Source organism: Bos mutus, chromosome 25 (assembly GCF_027580195.1).
Source record: "Bos mutus isolate GX-2022 chromosome 25, NWIPB_WYAK_1.1, whole genome shotgun sequence".
In the NCBI taxonomy this organism is placed as follows: Eukaryota; Metazoa; Chordata; class Mammalia; order Artiodactyla; family Bovidae; genus Bos; species Bos mutus.
The window spans coordinates 16,181,031-16,205,378 of NC_091641.1; the positions used below are offsets into that span (position 1 = coordinate 16,181,031).

Here is a 24,348-nt window from a genome sequence, read left to right on the forward strand (position 1 = left end):
GTCCAATTCTGTGCGACCCCATAGACGGCAGCCCACCAGGCTCCCCGTCCCTGGGATTCTCCAGGCAAGAACACTGGAGTGGGTTGCCATTTCCTTCTCCAATGCATGAAAGTGAAAAGTGAAAGTGAAGTCGATCAGTTGTGTCCGACTCCTAGCGACCCCATGGACTGCAGCCTACCAGGCTCCTCCGTCCATGGGATTTTCCAGGCAAGAGTACTGGAGTGGGGTGCCATTGCCTTCTCTGGTTAATCAGGTACACCCTAATACAAAATAAAAAGTTAAAAAAAATAGGTATTAGATTTTTTGTGCTTCAAAATCCCAAAGGTACTAAAGGGTATACAGTGGAAAGTCTTCCTCTTTTACCCCACACCCTGCCACTAAGTTCTTGACACAAGGCTTGGTAGGTGTTACGTTACTCAGAGATCTTTCACACATATATAAGCAAATACATGTATGTGCATATTATCCACCTGTCCTTTTTTAGATAAAGGGTATAATTCTATATGTTCTTTGCATGTTGCTTTTTTCATGCAACAGTGTATTAGAGATTCTTCTGTGCATATCCCCAAATTTTGCTCCTTCTTTGTTTTTTTTTTTTTAACAGATCCATAGTTTGTCACTATATGGATGTACTTTAGTTCTTTAGTGATAGCCACTTAGATTGTTTCCAGTAATTTACTTTACACACATTGAGAGGCAATAACGACCTTATTCGTGGGAGTATCTCTGTATAACAAATCCCTAGAAGTGGAGTCATTTGATCAAAATGAACGAGCAAGTGTGATTTTGATAGATATTGCCAAATTCCCCTCTGGGGGAGGAGGGCAGTTGACACTCCCACAAGCCGTATCCACAGCGCCTATCTCCCCACATCCTTGCCAACTCAGTGCGATAGAACTCTTTCATCTTCTGCCAAACTGTCAGTTAAAAATTGGCATCTAACTGTAGTTGTAGTTTGCATTTCTCTTATTATAAGAAAAAGCTGAGCATCTTTTCGTGTGTTTAAAAGTCATTTGTATACTCTTTTCTGTGACTTGTCCATTGCCAAATTTTTGAGTAGTCTTTCTTATTTATTTCTCAGAACTTTTTACATATTGGGAAAAGACACTTCATCTACGATACAAGGAGCAAACATGTTGTCCTGATTTGTCATTTCCCTTTTTTTAAAATAAAAACGTACAACATATTGTGCTGTGCTTAGTCACTCAGTCGTGACCGACTCTTTGGGACCCCATGGGCTGTAGCCCACTAGGCGCCTCTGTCCATGGGGATTCTCCAGGCAAGACTACTAGAGTGGGTTGCCACGCCCTTCTCAATGTATAAAATACCTGGTGTTAAATCAGAAGTGTGCAGCTTGATGAGCCTTCACAACATGGACCACCTGTGTCCCCAGTTGTTTATGACATTTATCGTCATTTATCCTAGGCTTTGCCATGAGAAGTTTCTTATTGTTACACAGGTGAGTTTATCCATCTCCTATTTTATGACCTCTAGGTTCTGTGTCATAGTAAGACCTTTCCTACACTGAGAGAAAAACATTTTTTCTGACGATATATTTTAGTATTGTTGATGTTTTATTGTTTCCACTTAAGTCTTGGATGTAGTTCATGCTAGTGTGAGGTATGAAGTATGGAGCAGTCTCATAATTTTTTTCCGGGTGGCTAAATCTTGTCCCCATGCCATTTATGAAATAATCTATTTTTTCTGTCTATAGATTATACATATAATCTGAAAGTGTGCCATATCTAATACTAAATTCCCCGGGCCTGTTTCTGGATTTTTGGTCCACTTGTTAACATCTTCCTTTTCCTGGGCCGTTTCAGGTGGTGATTCTTGATGTGGAGGTTTTTTGAGCACTTCTGTGCTACGTGGTTTACACAGAAGAGCCTTGAGCCCTGAGAATTACTGTGACCTCAGTGACCTTGAGTGAGTGACTTCATCTGTCTGCCTCAGTTGGTTTCTTTCCTTTTTTCCGACCATGCTGCACAGCTTACAGAATCCTAGTTCCTCAACCACGGATTGAACTCAAGCCCACAGCAGTAGAAGTGCTGAGTCCTAACTACTGGACCACTGGGAATTCCCTCTGCCTCAGTTTCTTCCCAAACCCTGATACTGGGAAAGATTGAAGGCAGGAGGAGAAGGGGACAAATCTGCATCCCCGGTTTTGGAAGTGTGGGGTCTTAACCACTGGACCGCCAGGAAAGTCTCTATATTATTTAAGGCCATTTTTAACCCTTCCTTCAGCTCTGTGATGTAGCAAGTATTGTTGATCCTATTGGGGATGAGAAAACTGAGACCTGGAGTCATGAAATGACTTTCCCAGGACCTTGCTGAGTGTTGGCACTGCTTTCGAAAGGGGGCTTGTCTGCTCCTGAGCCCCACACACAGATTTCTCCAAGTTCCCATGGGTTCAAGGGGCCCCCTTCCTCCCTCTCCCCCAGCCCCAAGGCGGTGGCTGATCCTCAGAGAGGAAATGTCACTCGAGGGCCCAGCTGCAGGGGGTGGGATGAGGCTTCACCAGACGGCTGCAGCACCAGCTCCTGTGTGAACAGACCTCGTGGGCTAAGAGGCTGGGAACCTCAGCCACTCAGCCCCTCCCCGCAGGGCTTGATCACCTCTGCGGGGAGCCCAGCTCTCCAAGGAGGTGAGAGCTCACTCTGGGCAACCCTGAAGTCCTTGAAAGAGACCTCGGCTCACCACTCACCAGCTGTGTGACCTGGGGCGAGGCCCTGACTTCTCTGAGCCTCAGTGTCCTCATCTGTCAAATGGGCAGGTTGTAGGGAGACTCAGAGGGGAGGATGTGTGCAGAGCAGGATGGTGTGCAGGCATTGCAGGGGTTGATTTGTGGTGGCCTGCTCATGTGAGGCATCAGACAGCGTGTTGTTTTCTACCACCACTCCCCCCCTCCGCCACACACACACAAAGGCAGCTGGGAATGGAGACTGAGCCCAAACTGCCAGTTCAAAGGACTGTGCCAGGTGTGGCCCAGAAGGGATCGGGGAGGGGAGGCCAAGCGGGAGAAAAGGTTTTCTCCTTGCCAGCAGGTGAGGAAATGTATCCGATCCAGAAAGGGGATGGACAGGGAGAGTTTGAGGTGATGGGGAGCCTTGCGGGGGTTCTTCCCTCCCTATCCTGGGGAACCCGTCCAGGGGCGAGGATTGGGTGGGAAGAGGACAGAAGGAAAGGAAGGAAAGGCAGCCCCCCCGAGGAGTTTGGGGTCTTTGAGGAAGAAGGAAACCAGAAACCTTCTCAATTGGATTTTCTGGGCTGGGTCCTTCCAGACAAATCCAGTCCCTTCCCTCTGAGTTGTGCTGCCAGGTGTGGCAAATAAAAACATATTTGGGCCACACTGACACAAAAGCATTATTGATTTTCTGAACTTTGAATTATTTAACAAGTATACCGTGGGCTTGAAAGGAATAGGAGGGCATTTCTGGGGGGAGGGCGTATCCCACAGCCTATGCCTACAGAAAAGACCTTCCAGAACTTTCTGTGGGCTCCCAGGGGGACACAGAGGAAGCTGGGATGAACAGCTGGAGTGCTTGCCAGCAGGGAGGCTCTTGCTTCTTGGAGGTGATGTGACCGTGTAGCTAAGGGCTGGTACCAACCAGGCATGGAGCAGAGGGTTGAGAAGCCTCAGCAACAGTGAACCCAAAGAAGAAAGCCTTGAAGCTGTAGGGGAAACCACAGCGTTCCTGCTCGTCCTCTCCCCAGGGCAGGTGGGAGGGGGTGGGGCAGAAGCACCAGCCAGGCCCCAGCTCAGCCCGACCAGTCCTCTCCCCCTGCTTCATTATGTCTCCTACCCACCCCTCACCGGCCCTGTTGCCATGGCCCAGCCTAGAGGCAGATGATGGGGTAAGAATCTCGTGACCACTGTCATAAAATGGCTGGGACTCAGTCTTCACTGTGATTGAAAGTCACCAGTCTACACTGGATTTCCCTGATCCCGTCTCCATTGTGGTGTCAGAGGTGATGCGGAGGGTGGGGCATGGGAGGGTGGGAAGGGTCCAAGTCAAGAAAATTAGGTCCAGAAAACAAAGTTTTACTTTTTTCATCTGCTCCAGGATTCTGTGATTTTTGCTCCTGCAGGAGCGCCTGGCGTGGAGCAGGACACCCAGCCCCGGATCTGGGTTGGAGGGTCAGCTGGGAGCAGGGCCTTAAGGGTGATGGATCAACCAGGGCATGGCGTGAAGGAGTAAGGGACCCAGAAAATAAGGGCCTTGTGTTCTAGACCTTGAGGTAGCAGGGGCAGGGAGTGAGAGCTGGCCAAATGTGGACCCTTGAAGGGGATGTAGCAGCTTATTTTTATTCCAATAACCCTCACGCAGCATTGCTGTGGCCAGCCTTGCCTTAAGTGCTTTATAAATAGCCATTTGTTAATCCTGGTTGGAGCCCTTGGAGGTACGACGACTGTTTATCCCTACACGGCCAGTGGAGACACTGAGTAACTGAAAGGTTAACGTAAGTGACTTGCCTGAGGCCCAGAAAGAGATAGTCCCCCTCTCCTTGCAAAACAGAAGCCCAGCCTGCCTGTTGAGGCAGGCTCTAACTGCCATTCACCACCAGGCAGCTGGACCTCAGTCATTCATCCAATAAATCAGATAAGTGTTGAGATGGCCTCCGGCGAGGGCCTTGTGCTGGGTTCTGGAATTTCTGCTCTTGCGATGCACTCGGCCCAGTGGGAGAGACAGACACAAACACAGTGTCCACAAATCAGTGCCATAAAAATGAGCCCGCTGTAACGAGCATTCACCGTGGGCCAGGCCCTGTCGTTAAGCCAGTTACCCAGCTTATCTTTTCATCTTTGAACAACCCCTTGAGATGTTGTTGGCCCCATTTTGTAGATGAGTAAACTGAGACTTAGAGAGATTCAGTAATTTGCCTAAGGTCACAGCAATAACGTGACACATTTGGGACTCACTAGGGGAAGTTTGGAGTTCTATAAGGGCGTATCCCAGAGGGCTTCCCAGAGGAGGTGTCCTGCTCTTGAGATGTACCAGAGAGGGAACTGGTCCAGTGGAGAGAAGGAGGCAGGTGATTCAAATAAAGGAAGCCCCCTGCAAAGGCCTGGAGGCTGAGCAGCCTGGCACTGAGGGGAAGCTGCAGGCCATTCTCAGGGGCTCTGGCTGGTCTGAGCTGAAAGAACCGGATGAGGCCCCAGGGCAAAGACCCAGCCTTGCTGGGCCCTTGGGCAATGTTGGTGCGGATGCCCAACACTGGGCATGGAAGGGAGGGCCAGGGAAAGTCAGCAGGCCAAAGAGGCAGGATCGTATAGAGAGTCTGTGCCTGGACTCAGGCCATGGGCCACCTGAGTTGGATTCCCTCCTGTGTCCTTGTCTGGCTCTGTGACCTTGGGCAAGTCACTTCCCCTCTCTGGGCCTCAGTTGCCTCATCTATCAAACAGGGACCATAGTAGCTCATGAGCTTTTATGAGGACTAAATGTCTTCATGGATGCAAAGGGCTTGGAACAGAGCCTGGCTGAAGTCAGCACTCCAGAGGTGCCAGCTGTTATCAACACCGAGGCTGCGTTTGCCTGGCGGGTTCACTGCTTTCACTTAGGTGGAAGGAAGTGAGGAGTGGTTAGAGAGCCTGATGCACCCCCACCCCCACCAGCCACCCTGCCCACCTCTCAGGTCCTGGCCTCACCAGCCCCACCACCGAGCCCCCACTACACTTGGGACCAGAACCCACTGGGGGTGGCCCTGGTGGCTCTAGCTGGGGAAGCAGAGGCTCCTGGCTGTCGGGGGAGGGGTGGGAACCAGAGACCTGGTGACTAAGACAGAACCCGAAATGCACTCCTCTGTGGGGGGGTGGGGGGAGGGGGTGGCTTCTTTCACTCTGGCTTAGGGTGAGTGACTCATGCGGGGGCAGGTGCGGGAGGTGCCAAGGCACAAGCGGTGATGATGCATGTGCCTCCCAAGAAGCTGGGGGTCCAGTGGGCTACGGAGGGCCAAGGTTTCTCCCAGATTCTGGGGTTTGGAGGCTGGATAGATCCTGTGACTGAGAGGCCAGAGTTGGAAAGATCTAGGTTTGGATTTGGGCCGTTGCTTTGTGGCCGGGTGAACTTGGGCAAGGGATTTCCCCTCTCTGTGCCTCAGTTTCCTCACTGTAACATCACGCTAATTAAGTCCACTTCCCAGCATTAAGCTCTTTCTGCCGTGCTTTTATTGGGGACTTTCCATCTCAGAGCCCTGCAAAGGCTGCCTGGTCCCCTCACAGCAAAGGGCAGACGGGGCACAAGTACAGCCTTCCATCAAGGGGAGCTTGGGACAAGGGGGAAAAGGAAGAGGCACATTTTGGAACGTCTGCAGACACTCACAGCCTTTGTCTTGGTTAAACCTCACACACATCTATTTACAACTCAGAAACCCACCGCCAAATGTGCGCACGCTGAACCCTGGAAACAGTGATGAGTAATTTATAAATGTACCTTAACTTGGCTCTTGGGTCTTCGTCCTGTCTCCAAACTTAACATTCATGTTACATTCCCTTTTTTGTATGTGTAAAATTGTTTGTAAAGGCACCAGGCCCTGGCGATTTCAAAGATGAGTCATCAGACAGTTTAAATTGATGAAATTAAAGGTAATTTCCGTGTTACTTAAACTATTCTAGGTCATAGAAAAAGATGGACACGCTCCATTTTATTTTATAAAGGGAATATGACATTAGTATGAAAATCTGATGAACATAGTAAACCAGTAAACAGATTCCAATAATAAAAGCAGAAAGACAAAACACAAGCCAATAAATTGTAGACCAATCTCTCCACAATTTGGATGCAAACCTTATAAATAAAAAGCTAACAAGCAGAGCGAGGTGCTTGCTGGGGCTGGGGTGCGCGTCGGTGCCAGGGGCTGCGGTGAACGCCTCGAAGGCTGTGCAGTTCCCTGTGGGGAGGCGCCGTGGCCATTGCCACCTCGCTGGGTGAGTGCGTCCCGCTCGCCGAGCAGGGCCACAGCCGACCGCCGGCACCATGGACCAGTGTGGCCTCACCTCCTCCAAGTCCATGCTGGTGTTTCTCAACCTCATTTTCTGGGGAGCTGCTGGCATTTTATGCTATGTCAGAGCCTATGTCTTCATCACTTACGACGACTATGACCACTTCTTTGAAGATGTGTACACTCTCATCCCTGGTGTGGTGATCATAGCTGTCGGGGCCCTGGTCTTCATTATTGGGCTAATTGGTTGCTGTGCCACAATCCGGGAAAGCCGCTGTGGACTTGCCACGTTTGTCATCATCCTACTCTTGGGTTTTGTCACAGAAGTTGTTGTTGTGGTTTTGGGATATGTTTACAGAGCAAAGGTGGAAAATGAAGTTGATCGCAGCATTCAGAAGGTGTATAAGACCTACAATGGAACCAACCCTGATGCTGCTAGCCGGGGCCATTGACTGTGTTCAGAGACAGCTGCACTGTTGTGGAATTCACAACTATTCAGACTGGGAAAATACAGACTGGTTCAAAGAAACCAAAAACCAGAGCGTCCCTCTTAGTTGTTGCAGAGAGACAGCCAGCAGCTGTAACAGCAGCCTGGCCCACCGCTCTGATCTCTATGCTGAGGCGTGTGAGGCTCTAGTTGTGAAGAAGCTACAAGAAATCATGATGCATGTTATCTGGGCAGCATTGGCATTTGCAACTATTCAGCTGCTGGGCATGCTGTGTGCCTGCATTGTGTTGTGCAGAAGGAGTAGAGATCCTGCTTATGAGCTCCTCATCACCGGCGGAGCCTATGCATAGTAGAAAACTCAAGCCTGAGCTTTTTAGTCTTCTTCTGATTTGGAAGGGGAATTGAGCAGGTCCACTGCTATTGGTCTCCTGAGTTCGTTTAGTTAAAGCACACATGCACAGGTGTTGGACGGAGCAGCTTGACTCTTCATTTGTCTACCTTCTTACCTACCCACCTGTGACTTTCTTTCCCCTCTGTTCTAGCTGACTCTCCGTGTCTGTAAGTGTTTTGAGTATGGCAGTAAATGTTCTAATCTCAGAACCGTTTGTGAGTTGCGTAGTGTGGTAGAATTAAAGGTTGACGTGGCCCTGCTTCTGTCACCTCCGAGCATAATGGGACTGCATAACCGGGTCCTTTCAGTCTTCACAGTGGACAACTCCTGGCCAAAGGTTTTGGGGGGGAGGAGGAGGCAGTCAGCTGTCTGGTTAAAGTTAATACCAGATAGTGCCCCTTATCAGTGTCCTTTTTAAAAATATATACTATAGTCCAGTAAGATAGCAACTGTACAAAATGGCTAAGATAGATTTTAGAATCACACCTCGTGTATCTTGGTTCATCTTCAAAATCAGACTGATCTTTGAAACTAGCGGTTTTTAATCAAAGCTTTATAGGAGGAGTATAACGTATGCACTACTGTTTTAAAACAATCAGTGTGAGTGTGTGCATGTATTTTTGTATGATTGAGCCCATTCGTCGTAAGTCTAAACTCGTTAGAAATAATGTACTAATGTACCCATGTAGACTAGCAAAATAATACGTAGATGTGATCTCAGTTGTAAATAAAAAAATCTAATTCAATAAACTCTGTATCACCCCCTCAAAAAAAAAAGTAACAAGCAAAATAAAATTATATATCAAAAGAATAACATAATTTGAGAAGATAGAACTTTATTTCAGGAACATATGACAGGTTTAATATCAATAACTCAGTTGGTAAAGAATCTGCCTTCAATGCAGGAGACCCCGGTTTGATTCCTGGGTCAGGAAGATCCGATGGAGAAGGGAAAGGCTAGCCACTTCAGTATTCTTGGGCTTCCCTTGTGGCTCAGCTGGTAAAGAATCTGCCTGCAATGTGGAAGATCTGGGTTCAATCCCCAGGTTGGGAAGATCCCATGAAGCAGGGAAAGGCTACCCACTCCAGTATTCTGGCGTGGAGAATTCGGACACAACTGAGCAACTTTCAATCAATGTAATTTTTTACATTACATTAAAGGAAAGTAACAATGTGATCATGTCAATTGATGTAGAAAAGTCAGTTGAAGAAATTCAATAGCTTCTTCAAAAAATTACTAAAAAAAAAGAAATTAAAAGAAATAAAACTACTATTATTATTTATGGCAAATAAGTTTTCTTTGCCAAACATTGACAGCAAACATCATTCTAAATACTAAAGCCATTCCCTTGAAATCAAAATAAAATAGTATTTTGGAGAGTCTATCAAATACACCAGGATTTTGTCATTATTATTTTTTTTTGCCTGCTGGGAAATGTTTATTTGCCACTAAATCACCCAAAGTGAAATAAAGTGAAAGTGAAATTGAAGTCACTCAGTCGTGTCCGACTCTTTGCGACCCCATGGGCTATAGCCTACCAGGCTCCTCTGTCCATGGGATTTTTCAGGCAATAGTACTGGAGTGGATTGCCATTTCCTTCTCCAGGTGATCTCCCCAACCCAGGGATTGAACCCAGGTCTCCTGCATTGTAGACAGACGCTTTACCGTCTGAGCCAGCATGCTACAATTATAAGAAAGGTACGGGTCATTTTTCTTTTTCATAACTCAATGTTCACAGCATCTCCTCAATCATAAGTATTACAAAAGAAAGTAAAAAAAAAAAATCACATTTTACAGATCTTAGACTTGTCTTTAGTATTTAGCTCAAATCTTACCATCTTCAAAAAACAGTTCTGTCAAACTCATCAGCTAAAAGTTCTATCCAAGCAGTGAGAAGATAGCCTTTCTTAGCCTGTGGCAATTCTTTTCCGATTTGTCCTAGCTAGTTAATGCTGCACTGGAGAAGGCAATGGCACCCCACTCCAGTACTCTTGCCTGGAAAATCCCATGGATGGAGGAGCCTGGTAAGCTGCAGTCCATGGGGTTGCTAAGAGTCAGATACGACTGAGCGAATTCACTTTCACTTTTCACTTTCATGCATTGGAGAAGGAAATGGCAACCCACTCCAGTGTTCTTGCCTGGAGAGTCCCAGGGACGGGGGAGCCTCGTGGGCTGCCGTCTCTGGGGTCGCACAGAGTCGGACACGACTGAAGTGACTTAGCTGCAGTTAATGCTGCACAGCAGAATGAGGATTAGATTGCAGGGGTGGGGGTGAAGGGGTAGCAAGAGTTAATTTCCCCCAGTAAAAGATGGCATCTGAAGCTTGATGGGAGAGCTGAACTGGAGGGACTTGAGGGAAGGGTCCAGGCCCTGTATTCAGTCAGAGTCACTGTGGAAGAGGAGGAGGAGGAATGCTTGCCATGCTTATGGTGTTTCTGCAGCTTTTTATGAGCTTTCTTCACTTTCTTGTGCACCTTCCTGTCAATCACTATTCCCGGTCCTACTATACCAGGAACCAATGGATTCACAGGACACATGCCAGGGCCAGGTGGTGGGTATGGAGGAGGGTAGGGACCTGAGGACTGGCATCCTGGATATCCTGGCTGTGGCACAGGATGACAGGGCCCACCAGGGCGAAAGGCTGGATTCCCCTGGGGTGCTCCTGGGGGAGTGGGAAAGGGGCCTGGAGGAAAGGGAGGGTTGGCAGGTGGTGGATGGGCAGGATTGCAACCTCCAGGATACCCAGCGTTAGGGGGGTGTGGATATGGTCCTGGCTGCCCAGCATTGGGATTCCACATGTTCAAATGTTTCCTTCAGCCCAGGAATGGAGAAAGAAGGAGACTGGGGTATCTAGATGTCCGGTCACCCTTACATCCTACACCAGGATTTTAAAATGTGAAATGCTCACTGTAGAAGAGGTAGTTTGCTATTGTAAAAAATTATTGGTAGAAATAGAAAAAGGAAAATATTTCATTCACAGTTATATTATCAGAGGATGTAGGATCTCTATGAAGGAAAAAAATGTCTTGAAGGAAAAATAAAGAGGCAACATCAGAAAATAGGATGATTTGTTATTTTTTTTAAGAAAATAGGGTTATTTAAAACATCAGAAAATATGAATGCTCCCACATGCAGCTCTCATTAAAATATAAATGGGTCTTTTCAAAATTAGATAACATGATATAATGAACTTTACTACAGAAGTTCACATCAGTTCAGTTCAGTCGCTCAGTCGTGTCCGACTCTTTGCGACCCCATGAATCGCAGCACCCCAGGCCTCCCTGTCCATCACCAACTCCTGGAGTTGATGTTATCACTGACCTAGAGCCAGACATCCTGGAATGTGAAGTCAAGTGGGCCTTAGAAAGCATCACTATGAACAAAGCTAATGGAGGTGATGGAATTCCAGTTGAGCTATTTCAAATCCTGAAAGATGATGCTGTGAAAGTGTTGCACTCAATATGCCAGCAAATTTGGAAAACTCAGCAGTGGCCACAGGATTGGAAAAGGTCAGTTTTCATTCCAATCCCAAAGAAAGGCAATGCCAAAGAATGCTCAAACTACTGCACAATTGCACTCATCTCACATGCTAGTAAAGTAATGCTCAAAATTCTCCAGGCCAGGCTTCAGCAATACGTGAACCGTGAACTTCCTGATGTTCAAGCTGGTTTTAGAAAAGGCAGAGGAATCAGAGATCAAATTGCCAACATCCGCTGGATCATGGAAAAAGCAAGAGAGTTCCAGAAAAACATCTATTTCTGCTTTATTGACTATGCCAAAGCCTTTGACTGTGTGGATCACAAGAAACTGTGGAAAATTCTGAAAGAGATGGGAATACCAGACCACCTGACCTGCCTCTTGAGAAACCTGTATGAAGGTCAGGAAGCAACAGTTAGAACTGGACATGGAACAACAGACTGGTTCCAAATCGGGAAAGGAGTACGTCAAGGCTGTATATTATCACCCTGCTTATTTAACTTATATGCAGAGTACATCATGAGAAACGCTGGACTGGAAGAAACACAAGCTGGAATCAAGATTGCCGGGAGAAATATCAATAACCTCAGATATGCAGATGACACCACCCTTATGGCAGAAAGTGAAGAGGAACTAAAAAGCCTCTTGATGAAAGTGAAAGTGGAGAGTGAAAAACTTGGCTTAAAGCCCAACATTCAGAAAATGAAGATCATGGCATCTGGTCCCATCACTTCATGGGAAATAGATGGGGAAACAGTGGAAACAGTGTCAGACTTTATTTTTTTGGGCTCCAAAATCACTGCAGATGGTGACTGCAGCCATGAAATTAAAAGACGCTTACTCCTTGGAAGGAAAGTTATGACCAATCTAGATAGAATATTGAAAAGCAGAGACATTACTTTGCCAACAAAGGTCCGTCTAGTCAAGGCTATGGTTTTTCCAGTGGTCATGTATGGATGTGAGAGTTGGACTGTGAAGAAGGCAAAGCACCGAAGAAATGATGCTTTTGAACTGTGGTGTTGGAGAAGACTCTTGAGAGTCCCTTGGACTGCAAGGAGATCCAACCAGTCCATTCTGAAGGATATCAGCCCTGGGATTTCTTTGGAGGGAATGATGCTGAAGCTGAAACTCCAGTACTTTGGCCACCTCATGCAAAGAGTTGACTCACTGGAAAAGACTCTGATGCTGGGAGGGATTGGGGGCAGGAGAAGGGGACGACAGAGGAGAGATGGCTGGATGGCATCACTGACTCGATGGACATGGGTCTGGCATGGAACATGTCAAAATCTGCAACCAGAACAACTAAATAGACAACACAGAAATGGATCCCGTTATCCATAATAATCATTACAAAAGTGGAACTTCACATTAATCAGAGAGGGCAGTTTATTTATTTTTAACTTTTTTTTTTTGGCCCACACTGGTGGCCTGGGGGATCCTAATTCTCTGACCAGGCATCAGGAATCGAACCTGTGCCCCCTGCAGTAGCACCTCGGAACCCTAACCACTGGACACCAAGGAAGTACCAGAAGAGGGCAGTTTATATAGTAATATGTTCCAGCACAACTGGCTGTTTGGAAGAAATAAAGAAATAAAATTGAATCAATATCCCCTCATATCATAGGCAAAAGTAAATTAAAGGTGAATTAAAATCTTAATAATAGTCTTAGAAGAGGGACTTCCTTGGTGGTCCAGTGGTTGAGAATCCTCCTGCCAATGCAGGGGACATGAGTTTGAGCCCTAGTCCTGGAAGATTCCATATGCTGTGGGGCAGGAGCCACAACTACTGGGGCCTCCGTGCCCCGGAGCCAGTGCTCTGAAACCAGAGAAGCCACTGCAATGAGAAACCCGAGCACTGCAATGAGAGAGTAGCCTCTGCTTGCCACAGCTAGAGAAAGCCTGCGGGCAGCAACAAAGACCCAGTGTAGCCAGAAGAAAGTCTTAGAGGAAAATTCAGGAAATTAGATTTACAATCTAGGGCTTGGGGGAAATACTTTTAAACCGAGTCAAAAAGCCCAGAGGCCACCAAAAATCTTTAGATGACTCTATGTTAAAATTAGAGGGAAAGGTATGGGAAGATACCATCAGCAGAGTTAAAAGAATAATTAGGGACTTCTCTGATGGCTCCAGGGTAAACAATCTGCCTGGCAATGCAGGAGACAGGGGTTTAATCCCTGATGCAGGAAGATTCCACATGCCTCAGAGCATCTAAGCCTGTGCACCCTAACTAGTGAACCCCAAGTGCCCTAGAGCCTGTGCCCTGCAACAAGAGAAGCCACTGCAATAAGCCTGCACACCGCAATAGAGAGTAGCCCCCTACTCACCACAACTAGGGAAAAGCCTGAGCAGCAATGAAGACCCAGCACAGCCAAAATTAAATAAATAAAATTTTTTTTTTTTAAAGGGATGATTTGTATTTGCAAAGATGGTCCAGGCATGTTCCGCACAGACAGTCCTTATAGGTAGACAGCAAATCCAAATGGCAAATCCATAAACTAAAAATGCTCAATCTCATAGGCAACAGGGAAAGGCAAATTAAAGCTCCAGTGAGCTGGCAATTTATACCCAGCAGGTAGGCAGAAGTGAAAGAGCTGGAGGGGTCTGGGGTTCATACATTGCTGATGGAAATGCAAACTGTTAACAGCTCTTTTAGAAAGCAATTTAGCAACATCCCATAACAATTTTTGCAAGATTTTATGCAAACTTTATTGAGCAACTGCAAAAGAACTTGCTCCACCAAAACAAGAGAGGAAATCAAGGAGGATAAACATAATTTAATATAGAAAGAGGAGCTCCAACATAGAAAGAGGGGAGGGACTCCTCTGGGAAATATTGAAAGACAGACCCCAGGATGACATGACATGGTTCAGCGAGTGGTCAGTCCACCTTGGAGCAGGGCGAGGGGCTCCAGCAGAGCTTTTCTTCAAGATTAGATTTGTAAACCAGTTCATCCAACCGAACACCTTGAGAAACAATTTAAACAACTGGTGGAGAGTCTGAGATTGAATTAATACATGCATAGCTTTTTCTAAGCAAATGGGGGAAAAAGAAAGAAAATTACTAACAATTTTGGAAAACCAAAAGCGCAGAAAGGGAAGGTGATTATAATTTACTACTTGGCTCAGCGCTGAGTGGAGTTTACATGTCTTAGCAACATTGGCTGAGATTCTTGGACGGACAGATTCATCTCATCAAGTTTAGGAAGTTTTCAGCCACATCTTTCCTCCCTGCCCCAATATGTTTTTCTGTTTTTCCATAGTTTGTTTATTTATTTTTGACAGCACAGGGTCTTCGCTGCTGCTCACGGGTTTTCTCTAGCTGCAGTGCTCGGGCTTCTCGTTGCAGTGGCTTCTTTTGCTGCGGAGCAGTGGCTTCTCTTGCTGCGGAGCACCGGCTCTAGAGCGTGGGTTTCAGTGGTTTTGGTGCAGGGCTTGCTTGCTCCACGGCACGTAGGATCTTCCCGCACCAGGCACTGAACCTGTGTCTCCTGCCTTGGCAGGCAGATTCGTTACCACTGAAACCACCAGGGAAGTCCCGTTAATATGTTTTGGCTGTGTTGCATGGCTTGTTAGTTCCCTAACCACAAATTGAACCGGCACTCTCAGAGGTGGAGGCACCAGTCTTAACTACTGGACCCCCAGGGAAGTCCCTGTGTTATTAATAATAAGTTATCTGTAAGTGATTATGAGATTTTGTTTTCATGCAGCTTTGGGGAACCCAAACCCTAAACTCAGTTTAGTTTTATTCAGAATGATGAACACATGCGGTGTCTTCTGGTTTATAATTTGATAATTATGCTTTCCTGGTGCAGACTGGCAGCTCTCTGGGGCTTGGCCATGAACCATTTTCTAGGTCATCCATTTTGCCAAGCCTCAAAAGGAAAACATCTTTTTTTAAAACTATAAATTAAAAAAAATAAAATCAGATCATGTCACACCCTGCTTGAAACCTTCCAGGGCTTCCTCACGCACTCAGGATGGAATCCAAGGTCCTTAAATGACCCAGAAGGGCTGACAAGAGCAGCCTCTACTCAATTAGGCAGCAGCCATACCTTCTCCCCAGCTTTTTATTTTTCAAATATTCAAACACAGAGGAACTGAAGGAGTGGTATAACAATCACTCATCGTCTGATTCAATAATTACCAATAATTGCTGTATTGCTTGGGCCACGTGTGTGTATTTTGCTAAAACATTTTAGTTAGTTGCGGGCAATATGACGTGCGTGCATGCTAAGTCGATTCGGTCAAGTCGGTCTCTTTGCGACCCTATGGATTGTAGCTCCCAGTCTCCTCCGTCCATGGGATTCTTCAGGCAAAAATACTGGAGCAATAATACTGGAGCAAATAATACTGGAGCAAAAATACTTCCCAATCCCATGCCCTCTTCCAGGGGATCTTTCCAACCCAGGGATCGAACCCGAGTCTCTTACATCCCCTTCATTGGCAGGCAGATTCTTCACCACTAGTGTCAACTGGGAAGCCCAGAGCTCAGGGCACTTTACCCTTAAAGACCTCAGCATGAATCTGCTAAAAATAGGGACATCTTCCTTCACAGTCCCATGCCCTCATCATATCCAAGAAAAGTAACAGTCATCCTCAAATATCTTCTAATACTGAAGGAGGAAACAGAACAGGCCCTATCTTGAAAGCAGGACTCCATCTTGGGCCAGACTCTGGACTTTGAGCTAATGCCCAGTATCTATGGAAACGACAGACCGCCTGGAAAACCAGGCCCCCAGAAGGAAGAGCCCCAGGGCTCTCCATAACCTAAAAGAATACCCTAATTATCTGTGTAATGAATAGAATCATACATTCTATTATGCTTATTGGGGTATGACCACAGGCCTATTGATAATTGTCCACTGATAACTACCTAGGCTTAAGGCATATGATCGTGGGTTAACTTTGTATCTTTCTTTTTCCTTTGTTCAGACTAGTTTCAGGGAACCTTATACACTTAGGGTACATAAGGTTTTCACAAAAACTGGTCGGGGTCCTTGGCTAAGAGGAGACTCTGTCTTGGGCCCGCTGGTGTAAAAAACTGCACTCCACTATCTGCTTTGTCCTTCTGAGTGAGTTTGTTTCCCGGAACCCATGGCTACAAAAATACTGAGTCCACATTCAAATGAACCCAGTTATTTCCCAAATGAGTTTATAGATGTTTATTTCTTAAATCAGGACCCAGTAAGATTTACATGTTGCATTTTTTTCAGTCTCTGGTAGTCTAGAACAGCTACACATGGTGAGGTTTGGGACCGCAGCATCAGAGCACCTGGAACCTGTTAGAGATGCAGCTTCTTTGGCCCTGCTCCTGACCTCCTGTCTCCAAACTCTGGGGGTGGAGCCTGGGAATCTGTGTTTCAGCCAGCCATGTGATTCTTATTCATGCACAAGTTTGCGAATCACTGATAGACCAGGCCAACTTTTCTTCCCCCTAGTTCCTTGTCCTTCACCATCTCCTGGAGATTGCTCAAACTCGTGTCCATCAAGTCGGTGATGCCATCCAACCATCTTGTCCTCTGTTGTCCCCTTCTCTTCCTGCCTTCAATCTTTCCCAGCATCAGGGTCTTTTCCATTCAGTCGGCTCTTCGCATCAGGTGGCCAAAGTATTAGAGTGTAGGAATTTAGAACCAGAAAATTGGTAAGTACCCAGCCAGTTATCTTCATGATCATTTCTGGCCATTCCTCTCTGCTTTACTCTATCAGTTTCCTCCCTCTTGCTCTCTCTCTCTAGTCCTTCTGTAGCAGAGAAATGTGGCTCCTTTTCTCTTGGGCATCTATTTTCCAGCCTCTCGTATGGTTAGATGTTGTTTAGTTGTTCAGTCATGTCTGACTCTTTGCGACCCTATGGACTATAGCCCGCCAGGCTTCTCTGTCCATGGAATTTTCCAAGCAAGAATACTGGAGTAAGTTGCCATTTCCTTCTCCAGGGAATCTTTAGGTGTGGTCATATGACCAGTTCCAGCCAATGGGATGTGAGTGGAAAGTATGTTCCACTTCTGGGACAAAGAGAGAGAATTTATCCTCTCTCTAAATTGTTTGCCATCTCCCAACTGAGGCCTCAGGGGGAGCAGAACCACAGACAGAGGTCCTTAAATCACCATGCAGAAGACCAGCTTCAGGCTGTTGGGTGAGGCAGATATAATGTTTGCCACATCAGTTATGATGTTAAGCCACAGAGATTTAGAGTTTCACGTGTTACAGCATCAGTTTAACCAACACATTGACTCTTCCTGCTTCCCTAGGCTCAGATTAAACACAGCTGCCCCATGACTTCTACGCACTCATATTTTATTGATATATTGAAGCAGGTATTGATTGGCTTCTCAGTTTCAATTCTACACCTCTGGGAGAAAGACTCAAACTGGCCCAACTTGGGACAGCTTGAGACTACCCATAAAGTTACCAGCTATGGCACCAACATGGCAGTGGACCCCTCCATTGCCAGTGGAGCGACAGGGCCATTCTTAAAGAAGATAACTATTTCAATACTTTCTAGTCCTTAAAAACACATGCGTATGCAGATAAGGAGTAAAGAAAAATAGGGGATGAAACTCCCTGGTGGTCCGGCAGTTAGGACTCTGTGCTTTCACTGGGTTTGATCCGTGGTAGGGGAATTAGGATCCTGCAAGCCATGTGGCACAGCCGAAAGATAAAATAAAAATAAAAGATGACATTCTGATGTTTGCAGGCTTCCATGTGTTGTGCTGTGCTTAGTCGCTGAGTTGTGTCCAACTCTTTGCAACCACACAGACTGTGAAGTAGTACTTAAAAAAAGAAAAAGAAAAACAGGGAAGAATACAAAGGCAGTTATCCCCTGATCCATGAAGAAGAAACAAACATGGTTTCGTTGCAACGGGAGAAGGTACGAGACATTGAGCACCCAGGAGCAAACCCCCTTTCAAGCCTCAGGATCACACCTGGGCTCACACTGGGCTAATACCCCATTGACTTCAAGTCATATGCTTTGATCCCAGATTCAAGAGAATGGGCAGGTCATCCTGCCCGTGGTTGGAGGGCACTGCAAAATAATCTGGCAAAGGACGTGGGTGGAGAAAGGGTGAAGGATTGAAGGCAAAGGATACATCCCTCACACCCCATCTGAATTTTCCCCGGGAGAATACACCCTCTCTGTCAGTTCCCTGAGTGAGGTTCCGCCTCCTGCTCAGGGGTGGAGTAGCTGACAAGGCGTCAGCCAATCAGAGCACTGCATTGCCCTGGCTACTGGTGCTTGGCTCATCCGTGATACAGGATCCATTCAGGACCAACCAAACACAACGCAGACACCAACGAGGACAAGACTGAGAGGAAGGGGAATCGCACTCTTTCCAGCTGGGAATCACTCTGAGATGACACCGGTTGGGGGGACTGGCAGCCATCCTACACCACCGGCAGAGAGGAAGAAGTCCCGGAATAAGTTGACACAGAAGGGGCCGAGCTGGTGGAGAGGGAAATCCATCGCGGTGTTGAAATTGAAGCCTCTGCATAAGCTGCCCCTGATTTGTGCTTCACTTTTACAAATCAGTTTCAAATCAGCCAGTCTGTGTTGGTTTATCTATTCCAGCTGCTCTGCTGCTGCTGCTGCTTAGCCACTTCAGTCGTGTCCAACTCTGTGGGACCCTGTGGACTGTAGGCCTTGCCAGGCTCCTCTGTCCATGGGATTCTCCATGCAAGAATACTGGAGTGGGTTGCCATTCCCTTCTCCAGGGGATCTTCCCAACCCAGGGATCGAACCCGGGTCTCCTGCATTGCAGGCAGATTTCTTTACCACTAAGCCACCAGGGAAGCCCCGTTTATCTGTTATTCGGGATCAAATGGATCCTGATGAACACTCAGGTAATCTCAGCATGAGAAGTGAGAATCTAGACCCAGAAGGGCTCAGTGGCTTCTAGAAATCAATGTTACCTATGTTGATCCGTGGCTGCTGTGGGACAGGACCCCATAGATACTGGTGGTTTCAGGGGTCTTACAGATTAGGTTTCTCTGCCTACCAGTCAGAGCTCTCTCTCTCTCTCTCTTTAAACTTATTTGGCTGCATTGGGTCTTAGTTGTAGCACACCGACTTAGTTGCCCTGTGGCATATGGAATCTTCCCGGACCAAAGATAGAACCTGTGCCCCTTGCATTGCAAGGTGGGTTCTTTACCATTGGGCCCGCAGGGAAGTCCAGTTAGAGCTCTTTGTTTGCAAGGGACAGACAACAAACTCAAATAGGATATATTGGCTCATGTAACTGCAAACCCCATTTTGATCTAATTTCAGTCATGGAAGCATACTAAGTTGCTTCAGTTGTATCCGACTCTTTGCAACCCTATGGATCGCAGCCTGGAAGGCTCCTCCGACCGACTCTTTGTGAGCCTATGGACCATAACCCGCCAGGCTTCTCTGTCTATGAGATTCTCCAGGCAAGAATACTGGAGTGGGTTGCCATTTCCTCCTCCAGGGGATCTTCCCAACCCAGGTATTGAACCTGTGTCTCTTATGTCTCCTGCATTGCCAGGCAGGTTCTTTACCACTGGTGCCACCTGGGAAGCCCATGGATCAGTCATGGATCCTTGTACTCAAATAATGTCATCAGAGTCCACCACTCCTTGTCTCAACTCTGCTTCACTCACTGTGTCAGTTTCATGCTTAACCTGAATCTCCCCAAGTGGTGGCAATGATGGCCACCAGGCTTACATCTCACAGGTTACAGCTCTAATGAAAAGAGCGTACTTTTCCCCCTAATAGGTGTGGAGAAGGGCCAGGAGCTGCCTAAATGTAATTATACAACTTGGGCTGTATAAACCAGTTCCGTAAACCTGAGCCAATCGCTGTAGCTCATGGGTAGGAAGATGCTGCTTGACCAGACCTGGGTCATGTGATCACCCCATGGAGCCAAGGGGTGGAGTTAGCCCCACCGGAACCACGAGGATCAAGAACATGCAAGGGAAACTTGGGTTGCTGTCACCCAGAGAGGGGCAAATGGGTGCTGAACAGGAAATAGCAGATGTCCACTAAGTCTTCTGTTATTCTTAGCATCTCATGGTCCTTATCACACCTGTAATTAATTATAGCTGCCAGTCCTCTACTTTCTGCAGTCATCCCCATTTTCATTTAACATCAGAATAAAATGTCATGAGCCCCTCACCACATGCTAAGGATAACCAAGCCCCTCCATGGTCTTTCTGAGGATTCCCAACTTGGGCTCACTGTCTCTTTTTTTTTTGGTTGAACCACCTGGCATGTGGGATTTTAGTTGCCTGACCAAGGATTGAACCCACATACCCTGCAGTGGAAGCCCAAAGTCCTAGCCACAGGACCACCAGGGAAGTCCCAGGGCTCACTGTCTCTTGAGTTAGGCCATCCTAGCTTACTACTTTTTTTTCCTTAGCTTTATTGAGGTTTAATTGACAAAATAAAATTCTTATATTTAGGGTGTACAATGGGGCTTCCCAGGTGGCGCTAGTGGTAAAGAATCTGCTTGCCAATGCAGGAGATGTGGGTTTGATCCCTGAGTCAGGAAGATCCCCTGGAGGAGGAAATGGCAAACCGACTCCAGTATTCTTGCCTGGGAAATCCCATGGACAGAGGAGCCTGGTGGGCTACAGTCCATGGGGTCGCAAAGAGTCGGACACGACTGAGCACCCACGCGCCATGTACGGTGTACAACTTGATGTTCTGATGTAAGTGTATATTACGAAATGATCACCACCATCATTCTAATGAATATATCCTTCAACTCCCATAGTTCAAATTTTATGTGGTGAGAACACAAGATATACCTTTGTGGCAAACGTCATGTATACAATACAGTATGTTAATTATACAGCCTACTCTGTGGCAGTCCCCATGTGCTCTCGGCCTCTGAAGCCACCATCCTCTTTCTCCCCTTTTGGTTCCACATGGAAACCCCTGAATTCCTCCACTGCCCCAAAGCTCTGTTAACCCAAGGCTGGGTAATGAATATTCTCCTCCCCTCAACTTCTAGTAAATACCTCAAATTTGCTTTTCCCACACACACATTTCCACCCCAATCCAGGCACTAGATGGCTGGGTAGGGCTTGACATTTTTGAGAGAGAGATGCTGTGTGGGAACTGTCTTCCTGAGTGATGTAAGTTGAGTAGGCATCCACTGTCTGGCATGAAGGGTATACTGGGAGCTTTGAGGTTGCCCCCCTCCAGTGCTCCTTGTCTTGGCAGCCTTAGCTGTCACAGGCGAGGACTGGGGAAATTTTGCCTGGGGTTCAAGGAGTACCTTGGGGAAAAAGGAACCAAAGAATAAAATCTGTTCTCTTCTGAAGCTCAGTGTCATAAGAAATCTTTTGAGGGACTAAGTTAATCTAGACTGAGGACTATGGGCAGAAAAGGACACTAAATGCTCTGGAGAAGAAACTTTCCATGATCAAGGAGAGGTTCAGTTCAGTTCAGTCACTCAGTCATGTCTGACTCTTTGCGACCCCATGAGCTGCAGGTGTCCTTGTCCATCACCAGCTCCCGGAGTCCACCCAAACCCATGTCCATTGAGTTGGTGATGCCTTCCAGCCATCTCATCCTCTGTCGTCCCCTTCTCCTCCTGCCTTCAATCTTTCCCAGCATCAGGGTCTTTTCAAATGAGTCAGCTCTTTGCATCAGGTGGGCCAAAGTATTGGAGTTTCAGCCTCAACATCAGTCCTTCCAATGAACACCCAGGACTTCAAAAGCATCAGTTCTTCTGCGCTCAGCTTTCTTTATAGTCCAACTCTCACATCCATACATGACCACTGGAAAAACCGTAGCCTTGACTAGACGGACCTTTGTTGGCAAAGTAATGTCTCTGCTTTTGAATATGCTGTGCCCTGGGCTAACCAGAAGGATCCAAGGGATTTCCGGGGGTTGGTTGGGTTCAGAAACAGTGTAATGTTTTTATGGAAATCCTTCTTGTCAAGCCCCTTTGACCTGGCAGGACGATGACTTTTATCACCTGGAGGATGCCTGAGTTCAGCAGTGATACTGAGTGGCAGACAGAAGCAACAGCGCAGAAAACCAGGGCCCCCTAGTGGTAAGTCCTGGCATTCTCTGACACATTGTTCTCCTGCTCCTTGGAGCCCCATGAACAGCAGCATGCCAGGCTTGACACATTGGGGGTTACAAAGAGGGGATGTTTGTACATTTGTAGATTTCCCTTCCATCCCCATGTTGTTGTCGTTTAGTTGCTAAGTCGTGTCCAACTCTTTTGCAATCCCACAGACTGTAGCCTACCAGGCTCCTCTGTCCACGTCATTCTCCAGGTAAGCATACTGGAGTGGGTTGCCATTTCCTTCAGGGGATCTTCTTGACCCATGTCTCCTGTATTAGCAGGCAGATTCTTTACCACTGATTCACCAAAGTGTTCTGTTTTATAAGGGACTATTGCCCCCAGGTATCCACCCTTATCATTGCAAACAGATAGCAGACATTTTCAAAAAATTCTTGGGTAGGAATCCTTCCCCATCTGATCTAGTCTGGGTGGATTTTTTCTTTCTCCCTCACGCTCTCTGTTTTTTACGATTTGTTTTTATTTATTTATTTGGCTGTGTCAGGTCTTAGCTGTGGGATCTTCCGTCTTTGTTGCCTCTTGTGGAATCTTTGGTTGTAGCATGCAAACTCTTTAGTTGTGGCATTTGGGATCTAGTTCCCCAACCAGGGACTGAACCCAGACCCCCTGCATTGGGAGTGCAGAGTCCTAGCCACTGGACCACTAAAGAAGTCTTTTTTCCCACTTATTTCCCCCCTTTCTCTTTTACCTCCATGCCTTTCAATTTCATAGATAGTTTTGTAACCTACTTAATGCCTGTTTTTAGGAAGTAAGCTTCAGGAGATATGGATTGTATATCTTGTTTATTGCTGTATCCTCGGCCCCTAAAATAGTATTAGGCATTCATTCATTCAGTTGACAAATTGTTATGGAGTGTCACGTGCCAGGCTCTGTACTAGGCATCAGGTAGGGGTGGGAAGGGGAGTAGCGGTTTGCCAAATACTGACTCTGCTCTTATGGAACTTATGTTCTAGTGGGGAGAAATGGAGAACAAACCAATACTTGATATTGGGAATGGTGGGGCATGAAGCAGGGTGAGGAGCATCTCCTCCAGGAAGTGGACTCTGATCATTGACATTGGAGCAGGGACCTGAAGGAGGGGAAAGGGGAGCTGCAGGGAGATTTGGGAGAGTCCAAGGCAAGGTCACAAGCCCTGATGGTAGAGTGTACTTGGCTGACCTAGAGGCCAACAGGGCCTGAAGGCGGCACAGGCGTGGAGTAGGGAGTGGGACCTTTGAAGGCCACTGTAAGGACTTCAGCTCTGATTTGGAGTGAAGTAGGGAGATTTTCGGAGAAGGCAATGGCACCCCACTCCAGTACTCTTGCCTGGAAAATCCCATGGATGGAGGAGCCTGGTAGGCTGCAGTCCATGGGGTCGCAAAGAGTCGGACACAACTGAGCGACTTCACTCTCACTTTTCACTTTCATGCATTGGAGAAGGAAATGGCAACCCACTCCAGTGTTCTTGCCTGGAAAATCGCAGGGACAGGGGACCTGTTGGGCTGCCATCTGTGGCGTCGCACAGAGTCGGACACGACTGAAGTGACTTAGAAGCAGCAGCTGGGAGATTTTCTGGGGCTTCCCAGGTGGTGCTGATGGTAAAGAATCCCCTGCTAATGCAGGAGATGCAGGAGACACAGGTTTGATCCCTGGGTCAGGAAGATCCCCTGGAGGAGGGCACAGCAACCCACTCCAGTATTCTTGCCTGGAGAATCCCATGGACAGAGGAGTCTGGTGGGCTGCCGTTCATAGAGTTTCGAAGAGTTGGACATGACTGAAGCGACTTAGCATGCATACATGCAGGGAGCTTTTGTAGGCTTTCCAACAGGATGACAGGTGTCACCTATGTGCAGACTCACTCTGGCTGCTGTCCTGATAAGACCCTGAAGAGGCTCAGGAGAGGAAGCGGGGAGTGAGTGAGGGGCACCAGGCTAACGAGGGGTGCCAGTTTCCCTGCTGGCAGTGCACGCACTCAGATTCTGGGTAGAGCTGTGGCTGAAGGCAGAGCCAACAGAACTGCTCTGCTGTCACGAGTACGTAATTAATAAATATTTGCTGAA

At 47.1% G+C, this 24,348-nt stretch overlaps 1 protein-coding gene and 1 pseudogene across 1 annotated transcript; one reads left to right on the plus strand and one right to left on the minus strand.

Annotated features, from left to right (window-relative positions):
- Window positions 1–6,974: 6,974 nt before the first annotated feature.
- On the plus strand, window positions 6,975–7,909 carry LOC102280016 (tetraspanin-3 pseudogene; annotated as a pseudogene).
- Window positions 7,910–10,031: 2,122 nt separating this feature from the next.
- LOC102281900 (proline-rich protein 13) lies at window positions 10,032–10,644 on the minus strand. Its single transcript, XM_005894517.3, has one exon. The coding sequence runs from the start codon at window positions 10,575–10,577 to the stop codon at window positions 10,032–10,034; it is 546 nt and encodes a 181-aa protein (XP_005894579.2). The 5' UTR covers window positions 10,578–10,644.
- Window positions 10,645–24,348: the final 13,704 nt, after the last annotated feature.